This window comes from Lampetra planeri, chromosome 50 (genome assembly GCF_965212315.1).
Source record: "Lampetra planeri chromosome 50, kcLamPlan1.2.h2, whole genome shotgun sequence".
In the NCBI taxonomy this organism is placed as follows: Eukaryota; Metazoa; Chordata; class Hyperoartia; order Petromyzontiformes; family Petromyzontidae; genus Lampetra; species Lampetra planeri.
In genome coordinates, this window is record NC_136156.1 from 4662583 (window position 1) to 4684671 (window position 22089).

At 58.6% G+C, this 22089-nt stretch overlaps 1 protein-coding gene across 2 annotated transcripts in view; it reads right to left on the reverse strand.

Moving 5' to 3' along the window:
• The window catches only part of HACE1 (HECT domain and ankyrin repeat containing E3 ubiquitin protein ligase 1), a 117815-nt gene that overhangs the window by 78517 nt on the left and 17209 nt on the right, over positions 1 to 22089 (reverse strand). For both annotated transcript variants that reach the window (XM_078616394.1, XM_078616393.1), the window contains exon 8: positions 10357 to 10453. In XM_078616394.1, coding sequence (XP_078472520.1) covers positions 10357 to 10453 — 97 coding nt within the window. The remainder of the gene's footprint in view (positions 1 to 10356; positions 10454 to 22089) is intronic.

The following is a 22089-nucleotide window of genomic DNA, read 5'->3' on the forward strand; positions in this document are numbered from 1 at the left end:
GTGTGTACTACAGGTGTGTGTGTGTGCCCACGTGTGTACGTGTGCGTGTGTGTACGTGTGTGTACTACAGGTATGTGTGTGTGTGCACGTGTGTTCGTGTGTGTACAGGTGTGTGTGTGCCCACGTGTGTACGTGTGCGTGTGTACACGTGTGTGTGCGTGTGCCCACGTGTGTTATCACGGTGCGTCGGGCGTTTGCGTTTCGGCGTGGAGCTGGGCTGTAATCCGATAACTCGAGGAATCGATTACTCTACCGATTAGTTTAACACGTAGGCTTTCGCGACAAATATTATCCAATTCGTTAATAGTTTAGTACACCGGTGTGCTGGAGATTAAACCTCACAACATCGACCGATCGGATTACACGAACATAATTTGGGTTTGGGTTTGGGTGGGTGGGTGGGTGGCTGGAGGCGGCAGTGTCGCATCTGTTTCTCTAAGTGTGCCGCTGGACGGGAGGTTATGGCCGGCGCTTGGTGATGCCATGAGCATCGTCATCAGCCGTGGCTTGTCGGGGGTGTGCCCTGCCTTCAATGCAGCAGGGCGGGGGAGGCGTCCGTGCGCTTTCAAGGGGCCCCGAGTACTCGAGCACATACACAACACACACACACAACACACACACACAACACACACACACAACACACACACACACAACACACACACACACAACACACACACACACAACACACACAACACACACCACACACACACAACACACACAACACACACAACACACACACAACACACACAAACAACACACACACACAACACACACACACAACACACACACACACACAACACACACACACACACAACACGCACACACACAACACACACGCACACACACAACACACACACACAACACACACACACCACACACCACACCAAACCCACAACACACACCACACTACACAACACACACACACAACACATACACAACACACATACACAACACACATACACAACACACACACACACAACGCACACACACAACACACACACACAACGCACACACACAACAGACACACAACGCACACACACAACACAACACACAACGCATACACACAACACAACACACACAACACACACACACAGCACACACAACCACACACACAACACACAACACACCACACACACACAGCACACACAACCACACACACAACACACACACACCACATACACACAACACACACCACACACACACAGCACACACAAAACACACACCACACACACCGCACACACAACACACACACCACACACACACAACACACACACAACACACACGTGGTGGGGGGGGGGAACTGTGGGGGGGGAACTGTGTGGGGGTGGGGTCGTGGGGTGGGGGTTGTGGGGGGGGGGTTGTCGGGGGGGGGGGGTTGTCGGGGGGGGGGGGGGCTGTGGGGCGCGCTTGCCACCTGCTCGCCCCTGGCACAGCGCCGGCGGCCCGTGCCGAGTGGGTGGCGCGCTGCGGGTAACAACAACGCGCCGTTGCTCTTGCGAGCCACGCCGCGTGCCACTTCTGCTGCGCGCGTGTAGACACGGCGAGTAGACACGGCGAGGTGCGTGTGTGTAGACACGGCGAGGTGCGTGTGTGTAGACACGAGGTGCGTGTGTGTAGACACGAGGTGGTGCGCGTGTGTAGACACGAGGTGGTGCGCGTGTGTAGACACGAGGTGGTGCGTGTGTGTAGACACGAGGTGCGCGTGTGTAGACACGGCGAGGTGCGCGTGTGTAGACACGGCGAGGTGCGTGTGTGTAGACACGAGGTGCGTGTGTGTAGACACGAGGTGGTGCGCGTGTGTAGACACGAGGTGCGCGTGTGTAGACACGGCGAGGTGCGCGTGTGTAGACACGAGGTGCGCGTGTGTAGACACGGCGAGGTGCGCGTGTGTAGACACGGCGAGGTGCGTGTGTGTAGACACGAGGTGCGTGTGTGTAGACACGAGGTGGTGCGCGTGTGTAGACACGAGGTGGTGCGCGTGTGTAGACACGAGGTGCGCGTGTGTAGACACGGCGAGGTGCGTGTGTGTAGACACGAGGTGCGTGTGTTACGGTCAGGTGTGGGGAGCGGCGGTGCAGCGGTCAGCGCGCCGCGCTACGAACCCGGACGCAAGCCCGAGTTCGATTCCCTGCTCACGGGCCAACACCGGTGACGATTATCTGAACCACTCCCTGGGGCGTACAGCTCGGTGATCATCTTTGCGTTACTGATCTAGTTATTGTTGTACGTAGCGGGGAGGGGGGGGGCAGCAAGAGAACCCCCCCTCCTCCCCAGGGAGTGAGGAGTATTGTTGGTGGCGGGGGGGGGGGGTAACACGGGACGTGAGCGAGGCTGCAGTGATTGATTGTGAATAGGCGCAGGAGAAAAAGGCCTCGTTTAATGCATTGTCCCCCGATGGCCAATTACCACGTGGATGCTGCCCGCGCGTTTGCAGCGAGGGGAGAGGCGTGCGATGAGTATGTGACGAGCGGTGATTCGAGCGAGCGAGATCATTTACAGGATGTGATGCCGAGCGGACTTGCCGATGAGCGGTACCAGCAGTGTCGAGATCGGCCTGTGCAAAGGAGGCTCGTGAAAGATGCTACGAAGCAAGTTGGAGGCAGTCTTAATTTGGAGCTTTCGTGACTGCAGGAATTACTCTTTGGTGCTTTCGGTAAAGTGACGTAGAAAGAGAAAATAATAAATTAAATACTAGCATACGACGTTTCGATTGCAACGCAAGCAATCGTCATTAGGTATAAATGAAATAGAAACACAAATCTAGTATACTTGGAAATGTAATGTAATACAACAGAGAGTCGGATAACATAACAGTTAACACCCTACCTGGTTGATTACGTTCTTCCTGAGAATGGTACATTTGAGAGATCAAACACAGAACCAGAGACATACAGACAGACATATAAGCTGAGACAGATATCACAGAGATACATAGAGAGAGTATACTAGATTTGTGTATACTAGATTTGTGTTTCTATTTCATTTATACCTGATGATGATTGCTTGTGTTGCAATTGAAACGTCGTATGCTAGTATTTCATTTATTATTTTCTCTTTATACGTGACTTTACCGAAAAAAACAAAGAGTAAGTTGGAGGCAGTCACCCGCTGGAAGACTTTGCCGTTTTTTCCTGGATTTTTATGTTTGCGCGTGGTCACTTTAAGATGTTTCTTGTTCATGTTTTTGTTTGTTGCGATTGCACCCGAGTCAAGAGCCGCATGGTTCACAGGGCTATACCTAATAAATTAACTGAAATGAACCGAGCGACGCTCACAACAACGAGCGGAGGGCCGGGTGGATAAAAAGAACTCGGCGAGTTGGCACAGTTTGGAGCGCAGTCGGTGCATCTGCCAATCGTCTCAGTCAACCCATGGAACCTGGGTCTGTTCCGTGACCTGCCGGCGAATTTGCGACACTTCACGTGGCCTTAAGATGCAATGCACCTGGCACAAGTGCCGTGGTGACGTCACCGCCACTTATTGGTGACGTCACCGCCATTGAGTGGTGACGTCACCGCCACCGAGTGGTGAATGACGGTTGTTGTTGTCTTGTGTGTTTCTTTATACGTGTGTGTGTGTGTGAGCCAGTGAGAGTGTGTATTTGTGTGTGTGTGTATCTATGAGTGACAGTTTGTGCATGTGTGTGTGAGAGTGTGATCTCGGGCCCACCTCTTCTGAAAACACAAATACAAAGATCCCCCGTGTAGCCTGAACAGACTGTTGGGGCAAGTGCTGTTAGCGAGCACCTATAAAGACCGGCAACGCACACGAGGGGGTTGGTAGCCAGCACCACGCCCGACCGCCTTTGTCTCCCCAGTGGCGATGTTTACACACCGCACAAGATACTCATTGGAGGCAGCGTCGACCTAGCGGAGACCCAGTACCAGATCAGATAATCGTCACTGGTGTTGGCCGTGAGCGGTAATCGAACGCGGGTCGCCAGGTTCGTAGCGCAGCGCGCTAACCGCTACACCACCGCTCCCCACACACGCAGACACACTCAGACATAGCACAGATATCCTCACACACACACACACACGCGCACGCAGTTACACTCGCACATTATACACACACAGAGATACACACAGACACATCATCTACATATAGACGATCCGGTCCGAGTGAGTGAGTGACTGATGGAATTTCCACCAACATATTTGAATTTTTCGCTCCTAAAATGATGCCCCGCAGGGTTAAGTGGGTTCACTCGTGGGCCAGGCTCGTGCACTGCAGGTGTAAATTGTTTTAAGTCCGCGGTGCTAAACACTCGCAACGAGCCATGCCCTCACATCCAGCGGAGCTCCCGCGAGGAGTGTGACTGTCAAGCCGATAGAAAGCAACGCTTGGGACCGGCCGCAAATGTTACCGGTGCTGCTAGCGAGCAGGGGATGGTGTGGCCTAAAAGAACCCATTGCCCGGCCGCCTTCATCTCCCCCCGTGGCGATGTCTAATGCATCATTTAAGGCCTTTGCGGCCGAGCAGACGCTGCCCGGGCACGTGGGCTACACAGTTCGCCTGCCAGAGGCTCGCCGATGATGAGGACCGTGTCCAGATCACTCAAAAGATCTGCGAGCTCCTCACACTGTAATCCAGCCTGGTTCAAACCAGCATGGATCGTAGGCAGGGCCAGCTTGAATGTGTCAAGCCTGTACCGGTGCTCCTATAAGAGAGGGGGGGGGGGGGGTTCTCATATTGGCCGAGAAGATCAAGAGTCGCGTGCGGAGCGACAGGCCGGGTCAGCTTCCGCGCAGCGTCACGAAGCCGATGCAAGGATTATGCCGCTCACCGATTCCGAGCGAGACCTCTGCTGCCAAACCGGAGCCGGTCATGACCACACCGCCCCAAGCACGGGGAGCTCCTCCATCCCTCTCCACAACCACGCCCATTATTCATGGCAGGCAATGGTGGTGTTGGTTGCACACGCACACACAGGCGAGGATTCCCCCACGTAACTGTCCAGGCTAACGGGGCAAGCCCTTGTTTGCCGTGCGCGTTGTGAGAGCGGTACGGTGCATGCAAGGTTGGTGTGGCCGAGTGACCCCAGCCGATATTTACACACCACACCAGGCACTCGTTTAAGGCTGAGTCGACCTAGGGGGAGGCCAAAGACCGGTTCCGGAAAGCCGTCACCAGTATTGGTGGTGTGCAGGGACTTGAACTTGGGTCGCCGGGTTTCGTAGAGGAGTGCGCTAATCACTGTGCCACCGCTCCCCCCGGATACAAACACGCAGACACGCGTAATCTCACCCACTGACACACACATTCGGCTGGGATTTCAATCGGTGTCACAACTCCATGTGGACGAACAGCGAAAATTTCAGCCACCCCACAGAACTCCACCACACCACGGCCAGATCAACCACCCCACACAACACCACCACACCACAATAACATCAACCACCCCACACAACACCACCACACCACAGTAACATCAACCACCCCACACAACACCACCACACCACAGTAACATCAACCACCCCACACAACACCACCACACCACAGTAACATCAACCACCCCACACAACACCACCACACCACAGTAACATCAACCACCCTACAGAACACCACCACACCACGGCCACATCAACCACCCCACAGAACTCCACCACACCACGGCCACATCAACCACCCCACAGAACTCCACCACTCCACAGTAACATCAACCACCCCACAGAACACCACCACTCCACAGTAACATCAACCACCCCACAGAACACCACCACTCCACAATAACATCAACCACCCTACAGAACTCCACCACTCCACAGTAACATCAACCACCCCACACAACACCACCACACCACAATAACATCAACCACCCCACAGAACACCACCACACCACGGCCACATCAACCACCCCACAGAACTCCACCACACCACGGCCACATCAACCACCCCACAGAACTCCACCACTCCACAGTAACATCAACCACCCCACAGAACACCACCACACCACAATAACATCAACCACCCCACAGAACACCACCACACCACAATAAAACCAGCGACACAACAGAGTCAAGCCACACCATGGAGCTCGCCAAGCCGCACCGAGCCTTGCGACGCTTTCCGACGTGCGTTTGGCCTTTCGGCGCTGGTTTCCTCTCTCTCTTCAAGCTTTGTGCGACAGCGCTCGGATAATCGTGTCCGGTCTCCTCCAGGTCAACTCCCCACCAGCAACACGACTCTACCGCCCTGCACTGTCATTCCGATTCGATCATTCCTACGGGAGTTACTGTGCCTCCGTCACAGCCGCCCACGATTACCGATGGACGGACGGACGGACGGAGAGATGGAGACAGGGAGGGAGAGATCTGAGGCACGAGCGCTCTCTGCCTCCGTCCCGTGACGGGGCTCGCGAGCGCGCGCAGACGCTCGCCGCGTCGCTACGTCGCGGGCTCGCTGGTGACGGCTTGGGAGAGGAGCTCTCCATCCAGCAGTGGAGTGACCACGGCGGCGGCTGCGGCGGCGGCGGCCGTGCCGGCCCCGGTCGTACCGCGTGACGAGGGCCGTCGGCCGTCGCCCGCCCGGGCCGTGAGCGCCGTTCGTCTGGATGTCTGCGACTCGCGCCGCGTTCCGTTGTGTTTATTGCCGCGCTCCAAGTAATTGCTATTTACATGATGCACGTGAGCACGGGACTGGGGATTTGTGAGGCAATTAGGACGTAATTAGTATTTATATCACTGTGTGCAGGGTTCACATCTTCCAAGCAATCCCTCCAGTAAATTGTTGCGTGCGTTCGCGATGTTCGCGCGAGCCGAGCGAGCTTACGCGCGCGCGCGGGGGGGAGCGGTGGGGGAGCGGTGGGGGAGCGGTGGGGGAGTGGTGGGGGAGCGGTGGGGGAGTGGTGGGGGAGCGGTGGGGGAGCGGTGGGGGAGCGGTGGGGGATCGGTGGGGGAGCGGTGGGGGAGCGGTGGGGGAGTGGTGGGGGAGCGGTGGGGGAGTGGTGGGGGAGCGGTGGGGGAGCGGTGGGGGAGCGGTGGGGCCGCGTTGCTCCACGAAACCGGCGTTCGATTCCTGGCCACGGTCAATGCTGGTGGCAAGTTCTGGGTCTCACGCTCACTCACAAACATCCCCCTCCCCCCCCCCCCCCCCCCGTGTAGCCTTAACAGGCTGTTGGGGCAAGTGCTGTTAGCGAGCACCTATTAAGGCCTGCACGGCACACGAGGAGGTGGGTGGCCAGCACCAGTGGCGATGTTTACACACCGCACGAGATACTCATTTGAGGAGTGGTAGGGTAGCGGTGAGCGCTCTGGGCTAGGAGCCCGGCGACCCCAATTCGATTCCCGCTCACGGCCAACACCGGTGACGATTATCTGAACCGAGTCGACCACTCACACACTCACAAACAATGGCCGTTCGCCACGAGGTGGCAGCAACATCACCATGGTGCTTGTGCCAGGCTAGGTGGACCCCCTTGGTTACTCCACACGTGGGTCACCTTGGTTACACCACGTGGGTCTCCTTGGTTACTCCACGTGGGTCTCCTTGGCTACTCCACACGTGGGTCACCTTGGTTACTCCACGTGGGTCTCCTTGGTTACTCCACGTGGGTCACCTTGGTTACTCCACGTGGGTCACCTTGGTTACTCCACGTGGGTCTCCTTGGTTACTCCACGTGGGTCACCTTGGTTACTCCACGTGGGCTCCTTGGTTACTCCACGTGGGTCACCTTGGTTACTCCACGTGGGTCTCCTTGGTTACTCCACGTGGGTCACCTTGGTTACTCCACACGTGGGTCACCTTGGTTACTTCACACGTGGGTCTCCTTGGTTACTCCACACGTGGGTCTCCTTGGTTACTCCACGTGGGTCACCTTTGTTACTCCACGTGGGTCTCCTTGGTTACTCCACGTGGGTCACCTTGGTTACTCCACGTGGGTCACCTTGGTTACTTCACACGTGGGTCTCCTTGGTTACTCCACACGTGGGTCTCCTTGGTTACTCCACGTGGGTCACCTTGATTACTCCACGTGGGTCACCTTGGTTACTCTACGTGGGTCATCTTGGTTACTCCACACGTGGGTCTCCTTGGTTACTCCACACGTGGGTCTCCTTGGTTACTCCACGTGGGTCACCTTTGTTACTCCACGTGGGTCTCCTTGGTTACTCCACGTGGGTCACCTTGGTTACTCTACGTGGGTCATCTTGGTTACTCCACACGTGGGTCACCTTGGTTACTCCACGTGGGTCACCTTGGTTACTCCACGTGGGTCACCTTGGTTACTCCACGTGGGTCACCTTGGTTACTCCACGTGGGTCACCTTGGTTACTCCACGTGGGTCACCTTGGTTACTCCACGTGGGTCTCCTTGGTTACTCCACGTGGGTCTCCTTGGTTACTCCACACGTGGGTCACCTTGGTTACTCCACGTGGGTCACCTTGGCTACTCCACGTGGGTCACCTTGGCTACTGCTCCACACAGGGTCCCCTTGTCAGCTCGATCTCAATGCTAAAGGTGCTCCCACTCACACTCCCACTCACACTCCCACCGCAAAGCGTCGGGGCCGAAGAATAAGAAGTATCGAAGAGCGAGCGTGGGGTTGAGGGGGCGAGCGCTGGGCGGGTCGAGCGTGAGCACCGAGGGGCGAGCGTCGCCGAGTAACGAGGGCGAGCGAGCGCTCAAGCCACGCGTCCCCGCGACCTCCACGAGCAGCGTCCTCTGGGACGGGGGCGCCCCTAATGAGTGCGCGCAGCGAGCGGCTCGGCGCGGGATTCAATTCACGCTCAGCTGAAGCAGACACGCTCATCGAGACGCGCGCACGCAGAGAGGGAGAGCGATAGGCAGAGAGAGAGAGAGCGAGCGAGGGAGAGCGAGCCGGGGCGAAGAGATAAAAAAACTCTCCACTTCTGTCCAAAATAGTTCGCTCATTGTGTCATCAGCATGGGGCATTAGGGAGATTAAGTGGCTGTCGTGTGAGCCCTGCTAATTTCTCCTCGGCGCGCCGCTCGCTCTCCCGCACCGCCAACCACAGGGAGCTTATCGCGCAACCTTTTAATAACGCTTCCACGACACAACCGCGACGCTACCACCACGTGACCGCCACGCTACGGCCACGCTACCGCCACGCGACCGCCACGCTACGGCCACGCTACCGCCACGCTAATGCCACGCTACCGGCACGCTACGGCCACGCTACCGCCACGCTACCGCCACGCTAATGCCACACTACGGCCACGCTACTGCCACACTACCGCCACGCTACCGCGACGCTACGGCCACGGTACGGCCAAGCTATGGCCACGCTACCGCCACGCGACCACCACACTATGGCCACGGTACGGCCACGCCGATCGTGAGGACGACAAGGCCCTCCCGTCGAGCCAAGCGGTCAAAGTCGGCGGGGACGGCACTCCCCAAGCCTCGCGCGACAAATAAACGCACGGCCTTCTGGGAGCGCGACTTCCCGTGCGCCGTGGTTCAACGCAGGCGAAACTCTGGACGGGTTTTGACCACCGGTGTCTCGTCAGCAGGGTCAGGGGCCGTGCGATTGAACCGGTGCAGGTGGAACTGCCGGGTGCTTTGAGCTTTGAGACAACGTGTCTGGCGACGCTGCTGCTGCCGCTGCCGCTGCAGCTGCTACTGCTGCTGCTACTGCTGCATTGGCAGCAGTGAACAAAAGCACAGCCGACAACAACTCGGCACTAAACTCCGCGTCACTAGCAGCCCCCCCCCCTCCCCGCCGCGTTGGACGCGCGTGGCCTCAAAAGGGAAAGTGTAATCGGCGACGTTTCAGGCAACGGGCCGGTTACAAAACAGGTCCCCCTACGGCCACGGAACGCAACGTGGAGACCCAGCTCTGCTCGCGGGACGCCGAACGTTTGAAGCGTGTCCAGACCGAGGGTCGCCTGCTTGTGCCAGGCTAGGTGGACCCCCCTGACTACTCCACACGTGGGTCACCTTGGTTACTACACTCCCGCGAGCCTCATGGGGACGCGTCACAACTACTCCCGAGGAGAGACGGGCCTCCCCCTCCAGGTTTGGGCGCGGAGTGTCGCTTACCGATTGGGTGGCTGGCAGCCTCCACGAGGGGGAGGTGAGGGGGAGGTGAGGGGAGGGTGAGGGAGGGGTGAGGGGGGGTGAGGGGGGGTGAGGGGGGTGAGGGGGGTGAGGAGGGGGGGTGAGGAGGGGGGTGAGGAGGGGGGTGAGGAGGGGGGTGAGGAAGGGGAGTTCGGAGGGTGGGGGAGTGAGGTGAAGGGGAGGTGGGGGGGGATGAAGGTGGAGGGGTGAGGGTGGAGGGGTGAGGGAGAGTGGAGGGGTGAGGGAGAGTGAGGAGGGTGGGGGAGTGAGGGGAGGTGAGTGTGGGGGGCTGGGTGAGAGTGGGGGGCTGGGTGAGAGTGGGGGGGGGAGCTCTACCTGCACACACAGGTCGATGGGAGTGACGCCGTTCCGGTCGGCCAGGAAGCGTGCCCCGCGTGTGAGCAGGATTTGAGCAGTGTCCCTCTGTCCGTGGCTGCCGCCACCACCGCCACCACCAACAACAACAACAACCACAACAGCAACATAGGTTAGTGCGGCGCGGTGGGAACACACGCGCTTCACATCAAGAAGCGTCTGGGTTCGATCCACGACCCGGTGCGAGTTTCGTCCGGGTTCTCCGGTTTCCTCCTCCCATAGCTAAACCCATACATCCAGTGGAACTGGTATCGGCAACCACATCCCCAATGCTGAAACATTCTCTCCAAATCGACTGGGATCACACAAGCGGCATCGATGCATTGACAAGGATCCCCTTTTGAAAAAGAGTCTCGGTGAGGTTTTCCTGGGCAAACAAGCGTAGCAAAAGATAAATAAATAACTGTGTGCGCTCTGAATGTTGATAGACACCCTGCACTGAGACACCCTGCACTGAGACACCCTGCACTGAGACACCCTGCACTGAGACACCTGCACTGAGACACCCTGCACTGAGACACCCTGCACTGAGACACCCTGCACTGAGACACCTGAGACACCCTGCACTGAGACACCTGCACTGAGACACCCTGCACTGAGACACCTGCACTGAGACACCCTGAGACACCCTGCACTGAGACACCCTGCACTGAGACACCCTGCACTGAGACACCTGCACTGAGACACCCTGCACTGAGACACCTGCACTGAGACACCCTGCACTGAGACACCCTGCACTGAGACACCTGCACCGAGACACCCTGCACCGAGACACCTGCACTGAGACACCCTGCACTGAGACACCTGCACTGAGACACCCTGCACTGAGACACCCTGCACTGAGACACCTGCACCGAGACACCCTGCACCGAGACACCTGCACCGAGACACCCTGCACTGAGACACCTGCACCGAGACACCTGCACTGAGACACCCTGCACTGAGACACCTGCACTGAGACACCTGCACTGAGACACCCTGCACTGAGACACCTGCACTGAGACACCTGCACTGAGACACCCTGCACTGAGACACCTGAGACAACCTGCACTGAGACACCTGCACTGACACTCCCTGCACTGAGACACCTGCACTGAGACACCCTGAGACACCCTGCACTGAGACACCCTGAGACACCCTGCACTGAGACACCCTGCACTGAGACACCTGCACTGAGACACCTGCACTGAGACACCTGCACTGAGACACCCTGCACTGAGACACCCTGCACTGAGACACCTGCACTGAGACACCCTGCACTGAGACACCTGAGACACCCTGCACTGAGACACCTGCACTGAGACACCCTGCACTGAGACACCTGCACTGAGACACCTGAGACACCCTGCACTGAGACACCTGCACTGAGACACCCTGCACTGAGACACCTGCACTGAGACACCCTGAGACACCCTGCACTGAGACACCCTGCACTGAGACACCCTGCACTGAGACACCTGCACCGAGACACCCTGCACCGAGACACCTGCACTGAGACACCCTGCACTGAGACACCTGCACCGAGACACCCTGCACTGAGACACCTGCACTGAGACACCCTGCACTGAGACACCTGCACCGAGACACCTGCACTGAGACACCTGCACTGAGACACCCTGCACTGAGACACCCTGCACTGAGACACCTGCACTGACACCCTGCACTGAGACACCTGAGACACCCTGCACTGAGACACCTGCACTGAGACACCCTGCACTGAGACACCGAGACACCCTGCACTGATACACCCTGCACTGAGACACCCTGCACTGAGACACCCTGCACTGAGACACCCTGCACTGAGACACCTGCACCGAGACACCCTGCACCGAGACACCTGCACTGAGACACCCTGCACTGAGACACCTGCACCGAGACACCCTGCACTGAGACACCTGCACTGAGACACCTGCACTGAGACACCCTGCACTGAGACACCCTGCACTGAGACACCTGCACCGAGACACCTGAGACACCTGCACTGACACACCTGCACCGAGACACCCTGCACTGAGACACCCTGCACTGAGACACCCTGCACTGAGACACCTGCACTGAGACACCCTGCACTGAGACACCCTGCACTGAGACACCTGCACTGAGACACCCTGCACTGAGACACCTGAGACACCCTGCACTGAGACACCTGCACTGAGACACCCTGCACTGAGACACCTGCACTGAGACACCCTAAGACACCCTGCACTGAGACACCCTGCACTGAGACACCCTGCACTGAGACACCTGCACTGAGACACCCTGCACCGAGACACCCTGCACCGAGACACCTGCACTGAGACACCTGCACCGAGACACCCTGCACCGAGACACCTGCACTGAGACACCTGCACTGAGACACCCTGCACTGAGACACCTGCACTGAGACACCCTGCACCGAGACACCTGCACTGAGACACCTGCACTGAGACACCCTGCACTGAGACACCTGCACTGAGACACCCTGCACCGAGACACCTGCACAGAGACACCTGCACTGAGACACCTGCACTGAGACACCTGCACCGAGACACCTGCACCGAGACACCCTGCACCGAGACACCTGCACTGAGACACCCTGCACCGAGACACCTGCACCGAGACACCCTGCACCGAGACACCCTGCACCGAGACACCTGCACTGAGACACCTGCACTGAGACACCTGCACCGAGACACCCTGCACCGAGATACCTGCACTGAGACACCTGCACTGAGACACCCTGCACCGAGACACCTGCACCGAGACACCCTGCACTGAGACACCTGCAGAGACACCCTGCACCGAGACACCTGCACCGAGACACCCTGCACTGAGACACCTGCACTGAGACACCTGCACTGAGACACCCTGCACCGAGACACCTGCACCGAGACACCCTGCACCGAGACACCCTGCACCGAGACACCTGCACCGAGACACCTGCACCGAGACACCCTGCACCGAGACACCTGCACCGAGACACCCTGCACCGAGACACCCTGCACTGAGACACCTGCACCGAGACACCCTGCACCGAGACACCTGCACCGAGACACCTGCACTGAGACACCTGCACTGAGACACCTGCACTGAGACACCTGCACTGAGACACCCTGCACTGAGACACCTGAGACACCCTGCACTGAGACACCTGCACTGAGACACCCTGCACTGAGACACCCTGAGACACCCTGCACTGAGACACCCTGCCCTGAGACACCCTGCACTGAGACACCTGCACTGAGACACCTGCACTGAGACACCCTGCACTGAGACACCCTGCACTGAGACACCTGCACCGAGACACCCTGCACCGAGACAACTGCACTGAGACACCCTGCACTGAGACACCTGCACCGAGACACCCTGCACTGAGACACCTGCACTGAGACACCTGCACTGAGACACCTGCACTGAGACACCCTGCACTGAGACACCTGCACCGAGACACCCTGCACTGAGACACCTGCACTGAGACACCTGCACCGAGACACCCTGCACTGAGACACCCTGCACTGAGACACCTGCACTGAGACACCCTGCACTGAGACACCCTGCACTGAGACACCAGCACTGAGACACCCTGCACTGAGACACCTGCACTGAGACACCCTGAACTGAGACACCTGCACCGAGACACCCTGCACCGAGACACCTGCACTGAGACACCTGCACCGAGACACCCTGCACTGAGACACCCTGCACTGAGACACCCTGCACTGAGACACCTGCACTGAGACACCCTGCACTGAGACACCCTGCACTGAGACACCTGCACTGAGACACCCTGCACTGAGACACCTGAGACACCCTGCACTGAGACACCTGCACTGAGACACCCTGCACTGAGACAGCTGCACTGAGACACCCTGAGACACCCTGCTCTGAGACACCCTGCACTGAGACACCTGCACTGAGACACCTGCACTGAGACACCCTGCACCGAGACACCTGCACTGAGACACCCTGCACCGAGACACCTGCACTGAGACACCCTGCACCGAGACACCTGCACCGAGACACCCTGCACCGAGACACCCTGCACCGAGACACCTGCACTGAGACACCTGCACTGAGACACCTGCACCGAGACACCTGCACCGAGACACCCTGCACCGAGACACCCTGCACCGAGACACCCTGAGACACCCTGCACTGAGACACCTGCACTGAGACACCTGCACCGAGACACCCTGCACTGAGACACCCTGCACTGAGACACCTGCACTGAGACACCCTGCACTGAGACACCCTGCACTGAGACACCAGCACTGAGACACCCTGCACTGAGACACCTGCACTGAGACACCCTGAACTGAGACACCTGCACCGAGACACCCTGCACCGAGACACCTGCACTGAGACACCTGCACCGAGACACCCTGCACTGAGACACCCTGCACTGAGACACCCTGCACTGAGACACCTGCACTGAGACACCCTGCACTGAGACACCCTGCACTGAGACACCTGCACTGAGACACCCTGCACTGAGACACCTGAGACACCCTGCACTGAGACACCTGCACTGAGACACCCTGCACTGAGACAGCTGCACTGAGACACCCTGAGACACCCTGCTCTGAGACACCCTGCACTGAGACACCTGCACTGAGACACCTGCACTGAGACACCCTGCACCGAGACACCTGCACTGAGACACCTGCACTGAGACACCTGCACCGAGACACCCTGCACCGAGACACCTGCACTGAGACACCCTGCACCGAGACACCTGCACCGAGACACCCTGCACCGAGACACCCTGCACCGAGACACCTGCACTGAGACACCTGCACTGAGACACCTGCACCGAGACACCTGCACCGAGACACCCTGCACCGAGACACCCTGCACCGAGACACCCTGAGACACCCTGCACTGAGACACCCTGCACCGAGACACCCTGCACTGATACACCTGCACTGAGACACCTGCACTGAGACACCTGCACTGAGACACCTGCACTGATACACCTGCACTGAGACACCTGCACTGAGACACCCTGCACCGAGACACCCTGCACTGATACACCTGCACTGAGACACCTGCACCGAGACACCTGCACTGAGACACCTGCACTGAGACACCTGCACTGAGACACCTGCACCGAGACACCCTGCACGGAGACACCTGCACTGAGACACCTGCACTGAGACACCCTGCACCGAGACACCTGCACCGAGACACCCTGCACTGAGACACCTGCACTGAGACACCCTGCACCGAGACACCTGCACCGAGACACCCTGCACTGAGACATCTGCAGAGACACCCTGCACCGAGACACCTGCACCGAGACACCTGCACCGAGACACCCTGCACTGAGATACCTGCACTGAGACACCTGCACTGAGACACCCTGCACCGAGACACCTGCACCGAGACACCCTGCACCGAGACACCCTGCACCGAGACACCTGCACCGAGACACCCTGCACTGAGACACCTGCACTGAGACACCTGCACTGAGACACCCTGCACCGAGACACCTGCACCGAGACACCCTGCACCGAGACACCCTGCACCGAGACACCTGCACCGAGACACCCTGCACCGAGACACCTGCACCGAGACACCCTACACCGAGACACCCTGCACCGAGACACCCTGCACTGAGACACCTGCACCGAGACACCCTGCACCAAGACACCTGCACCGAGACACCTGCACTGAGACACCCTGCACCGAGACACCCTGCACCGAGACACCTGCACCAAGACACCCTGCACCGAGACACCCTGCACCGAGACACCTGCACCGAGACACCTGCACCGAGACACCCTGCACTGAGACACCTGCACTGAGACACCCTGCACCGAGACACCTGCACCGAGACACCTGCACCGAGACACCCTGCACCGAGACACCTGCACCGAGACACCTGCACCGAGACACCTGCACCGAGACACCCTGCACCGAGACACCCTGCACCGAGACACCCTGCACCGAGACACCTGCACCGAGACACCTGCACCGAGACACCTGCACCGAGACACCTGCACTAAGACACCTGCACTGAGACACCTGCACTGAGACACCCTGCACTGAGACACCTGCACTGAGACACCCTGCACTGAGACACCTGCACTGAGACACCCTGCACCGAGACACCTGCACCGAGACACCTGCACCGAGACACCTGCACTGAGACACCCTGCACCGAGACACCTGCACCGAGACACCCTGCACCGAGACACCTGCACCGAGACACCTGCACCGAGACACCCTGCACCGAGACACCTGCACCGAGACACCCTGCACCGAGACACCCTGCACCGAGACACCTGCACCGAGACACCTGCACCGAGACACCCTGCACCGAGACACCTGCACCGAGACACCCTGCACCGAGACACCCTGCACCGAGACACCCTGCACCGAGACACCTGCACCGAGACACCTGCACCGAGACACCTGCACTGAGACACCTGCACTGAGACACCTGCACTGAGACACCCTGCACTGAGACACCTGCACTGAGACACCCTGCACTGAGACACCTGCACTGAGACACCTGCACTGAGACACCTGCACTGAGACACCCTGCACTGAGACACCTGCACTGAGACACCCTGCACTGAGACACCCTGCACTGAGACACCTGCACTGAGACACCCTGCACTGAGACACCCTGCACTGAGACACCCTGCACTGAGACACCTGCACTGAGACACCCTGCACTGAGACACCCTGCACTGAGAAACCCTGCACTGTGACACCTGCACTGTGACACCCTGCACTGAGACACCCTGCACTGAGACACCCTGCACTGAGACACCTGCACTGAGACACCCTGCACTGAGACACCCTGCACTGAGAAACCCTGCACTGAGACACCTGCACTGAGACACCTGCACTGAGACACCCTGCACTGAGACACCCTGCACTGAGAAACCTGCACTGTGACACCCTGCACTGAGACACCCTGCACTGAGACACCTGCACTGAGACACCTGCACTGAGACACCCTGCACTGAGACCCCCTGCACTGAGACACCTGCACTGAGACACCTGCACTGAGACACCCTGCACTGAGACACCTGCACTGAGACACCTGCACTGAGACACCCTGCACTGAGACACCTGCACTGAGACACCTGCACTGAGACACCCTGCAATGAGACACCTGCACTGAGACACCCTGCACTGAGACACCTGCACTGAGACACCTGCACTGAGACACCTGCACTGAGACACCTGAACTGAGACACCTGCACTGAGACACCCTGCACTGAGACACCCTGCACTGAGACACCTGCACTGAGACACCTGCACTGAGACACCCTGCACTGAGACACCTGCACTGAGACACCCTGCAATGAGACACCTGCACCGAGACACCCTGCACTGAGACACCTGCACTGAGACACCTGCACCGAGACACCCTGCACCGAGACACCTGCACCGAGACACCTGCACTGAGACACCTGCACTGAGACACCTGCACTGAGACACCTGCACTGAGACACCTGCACTGAGACACCCTGCACTGAGACACCTGCACTGAGACACCCTGCACTGAGACACCCTGCACTGAGACACCTGCACTGAGACACCTGCACTGAGACACCCTGAGACACCCTGCACTGAGACACCCTGCACTGAGACACCTGCACTGAGACACCTGCACTTAGACACCCTGCACTGAGACACCTGCACTGAGACCCCTGCACTGAGACACCCTGCACTGAGACACCTGCACTGAGACACCCTGCACTGAGACACCTGCACTGAGACACCTGCACTGAGACACCCTGCACTGAGACACCTGCACTGAGACACCTGCACTGAGACACCCTGCACTGAGACACCCTGCACTGAGACACCCTGCACTGAGACACACTGAGACACCTGCACTGAGACACCTGCACTGAGACACCTGCACTGAGACACCCTGCACTGAGACACCCTGCACTGAGACACCCTGCACTGAGACACCCTGCACCGAGACACCCTGCACACACACTCGGGAGATGGTCTCGATCTTCTCATTAAATCGCCCCACCAGATTACAAATGTTACACGAACGAACGCAGCGACGCGTCCCACTGTTGTCGCGCAGTCCCACAGGTGAAGACCAAACTCCGTGATGAACGAGGCGCGCGCAGGTACGAGCCGTGCCCCCCCCCCACCCCCCTTCGCACTTCCTCTGTGGTAATTCATCTTTCCCTATTATCAGGCGGTAATTAACTCAGTCCCGGCCCGCACAGGGACGTGCTCATCAATTCTGCTCCCCTTACAAACAGCCCCACGGCGGCCATCATCGCCCCCGCGGGGGGGGGGTGGCGTGTGGGGGGCGCCCCCCCCCCCATCTCCCCCCCCCCCCCATCTGCCCCCACCAAGACAACAACAACCGCCGTCCTTCCCTTCGCCCGTGTCGCACCACGGGGGGCACGGCGACGGTGACCGTGGCCCGGGTCAGGCTCCAACCCGCCGGCTCGCCAAACTCTGCGCGTGCCTCGGCGCGTTCCCACGGTGGCGACGACGAGATGATGAGTTCCTGCCTTCGGGTGAATCGTTACGTCGCTTGGGAAGGCCTTGGACCGGCGGTGGACTCACCGTGGCTGACAACGACGATAACTCCCGACCGCGCCTCACCTCGCAAACAAGCGCACGTGTCTGAACGCGCTCAGCCTGTCCGTCCGAGGCCGACCCCAACCCCGCTCTCTGACCCTGAGCTCCCTTGACCCTGACCTCGCCAGGGCAGCCCCCCCCCCCCCCCCCCCGTGCCGTGTCTCCGCTGTCAGCGCTCGCCCGGGGTAACGAACGACCCCGCAGTGCGGAGGCGCGGAGACTCAGGCAGCCACTCCCCCCGTTCGAGGTAATTAATCCGCATCGTTACCCTCGCGCTACGCACGGCACCGGTGGCAACCCCCCCCCCACTACGCCCCCCCTCCCCCGCTCAGCGGTAGCCGTCAAGACAAAGTCGTGCCGTCCCACCGTTCTAATGCATGCATGTATGTTGAACCTCTTTCGTGCCGTACATAGCCGAGCGCGCTAATCGGAAGTGCGAACGGAATGGGGGTGGGGTCCTCCGAGAGGATGCGTGTGGCACGGGGGATCAGGTCCACGACTTCCGCATTATGGTTGCGTCGTGATCGTCGCTGCTGTGATTTATTGACATTTCTGCCTGAACCTTTCATCGTCATCTTAGTCGCGCCTTCAATGCCCGAAGGGCGACACCGGCCTCCCCGTAGCCCCTGTGGAGACCCGCGTGGCGAGCTCCACTCGAGCCGCTCGACCCGGCCGGCCAATGTCCTCCGCTGTTGGCTCGTTAGCGACGATGGCACCGCGTTGATCCCCGCCACCATTCGCTGGGTGACCCCGTAACGCCGCCTCCATCTCTCCCCATCTCCTCTCTCCCAGAGCTGTAACCGCCGCGCATCTCCACTTGGGTTTTTATGAGATTCATGGGTTAGGCCACGTCCTCTCGATCTGACCGAATTTGTGTCCTCAAGGCCCTCCAACCACCCAACAAAGCCAAGCACGTTCAATTGCCACGTGGTTTAACGTCGCCGCGTCGATCGCGATCGATTCGGCTCCTCACCGCCACGTCGAGCAAATTGCGTGCGACGTCCGAATGGAAGCCGCTTCGCGCGGCGAGACTTCTTGCGCGATGCAGATCGGGCGAGATGGCGGCCCAGCTCCGTGGCGAGACACCAATCGCTCGCGGCAGCGGGCACCGCTCGAGGGCGTGCGCCATGCGCCAGAGCGGTGACGTTATCGGTTCAGCCAGTCGCTCGCCCGTCGCGCGGCTTTGCGGTGCGACCCATGACACGGGCGGGCACTGGCGATGCGCGGGACACGTGCGGGACACGCGCGGGACACACGCGGGACACGCGCGGGAGCTCGCGTTGGTGAAGAAGTTTGCGAGCGAACCTGCGTCGGGGCTGAGAGCCCAGCGACCCGAATAAAGTGCCAAACCCGGTTGCACCGCCACAGGGAAATGAGATTGCGAGAATTAATCGTTGCATCATGAAACGCGATACATCCAAATCGTATCGTATCATGGGCCACTGGAGAAATCAAAATGATGATTATAACGACGATGACGACGAGGTGATCATGCTTGCGATGATGATGATGATGCCGATGATGATGATGATGACGGCGATGATGATGATGGTGATGATGATGATGACGGCGATGATGATAGTGGTGTTGCTGATGGGCTAGAACTGTGGTGTTTCGCGCGCAATTCACAACGAGCGCCTGTGCGTGACGCGAGTGTGCAGGAGGCAGCACGCCGTACACGACAAGACATCTCCCATATTGCCTAAGGCAGACAGTTGGGGCAAGTGCTGTTAGCGCGCACCTCTGAAGGCCGGCACGACACACAAGGGGGTAAAAGGTGGCCAGCACCACGACCGGCCGCCTTTGTCTCCTTGGCGGCGACGTTTGCACGCCGCACCAAATACTAATTTGAGGCTAAGTCGACCTAAAGGGGGTCCAGGACCAGTCCGGATAATCGTCACCGGTATTGGCTGTGAGCGAAAAGCGAACACGGGTCGCCGGGTTCATAGCGCCGCGCGCTAACCACGGCACCCACGCTCTGCGCATCCACACAATTATATTATATTATACACAGATACACACAACTAATAACACTGGCCAACACACTTTTTCTGGCATAAGGTATTCCAACGCTTTAAAAGTAATTTTGGAGTGCTGATTCCAAATATGGCATCAGTTTTTGTCTATCACATCAGGTTTTTGAGATATCAAATATTGCATTTTCAATAAAAACTGCAGAAGAAAAATATTAAATAAATGTCGATATCTACATAAAATTATATTATAAACACACTATCCTGAAAATACAGCACCATATTTTAACACTAAAGCAGTCACTGACTCGCAACAACTTGCAATCATAAGTGACAGAGTTAATTTCGGGTAAAATCAATGAAAATGGGGTATGCCGATAGCATTAAAATGAGATGTGATAGAGCAAATCTGAGATCAGATTTGGAATCGGCACCCTGAAATTAGTCTAGAACAGCTGGCAAGAAAAACATGTATTTTTTGTTGTTGACCAGTGTAATATATGTGTACTTACATACACACATATACATACTCGCACACACACCGCACACACTGTACACGCAGACCGCTGAACCTGCCGCTCGGTCTGGGTCAGGGTTCAATCGTGGCCGGCCCGGAGCGAGCCGAGGCATCGCGGTGCCAGGTGCGGTGCACCAAGGCCAATGGCCTTCACTATCAGTGCCTCTCCCTCCGCGCCCTTCTCTGGCCAAGGGGAGACTCAACCACTTCTCATCTTCATCACCGGGATGTCTCTCCCAACTCTCTCCCCTCGCTCTCTCCCCCACGCTCCCCTCGCTCTATTCCCACCTTGCTCCCACGGTCCCAAAACACCTGCCATTCATACCGCCTCTGCCCTGTCAGCCAATATATCCCTGGTGAATCTCCCCCCGTCTCCCTCAATCCATCTCCCCCCTTCTCTCCTGCACCCTTTTGCCATCTCCCGCCCGACATCTCCCACCATCCTTTCTTCCTCTGTTCCTGCCTCTCCCTATCTCGCACTATCTCCCCCCCGCCCCCCGCCCCTCTCTCTACCTCCCCCACCACCCTCTCCCCATCTCCTCCTAACTCCCACTCCCGTCGTCTTTCTCTCAATATCTCTCACACTCTCCCTTCATCTTCCTTCCACCCCCCCCTGCCCCATCCCCCCATGTCCCTGCCTCCCTCCCT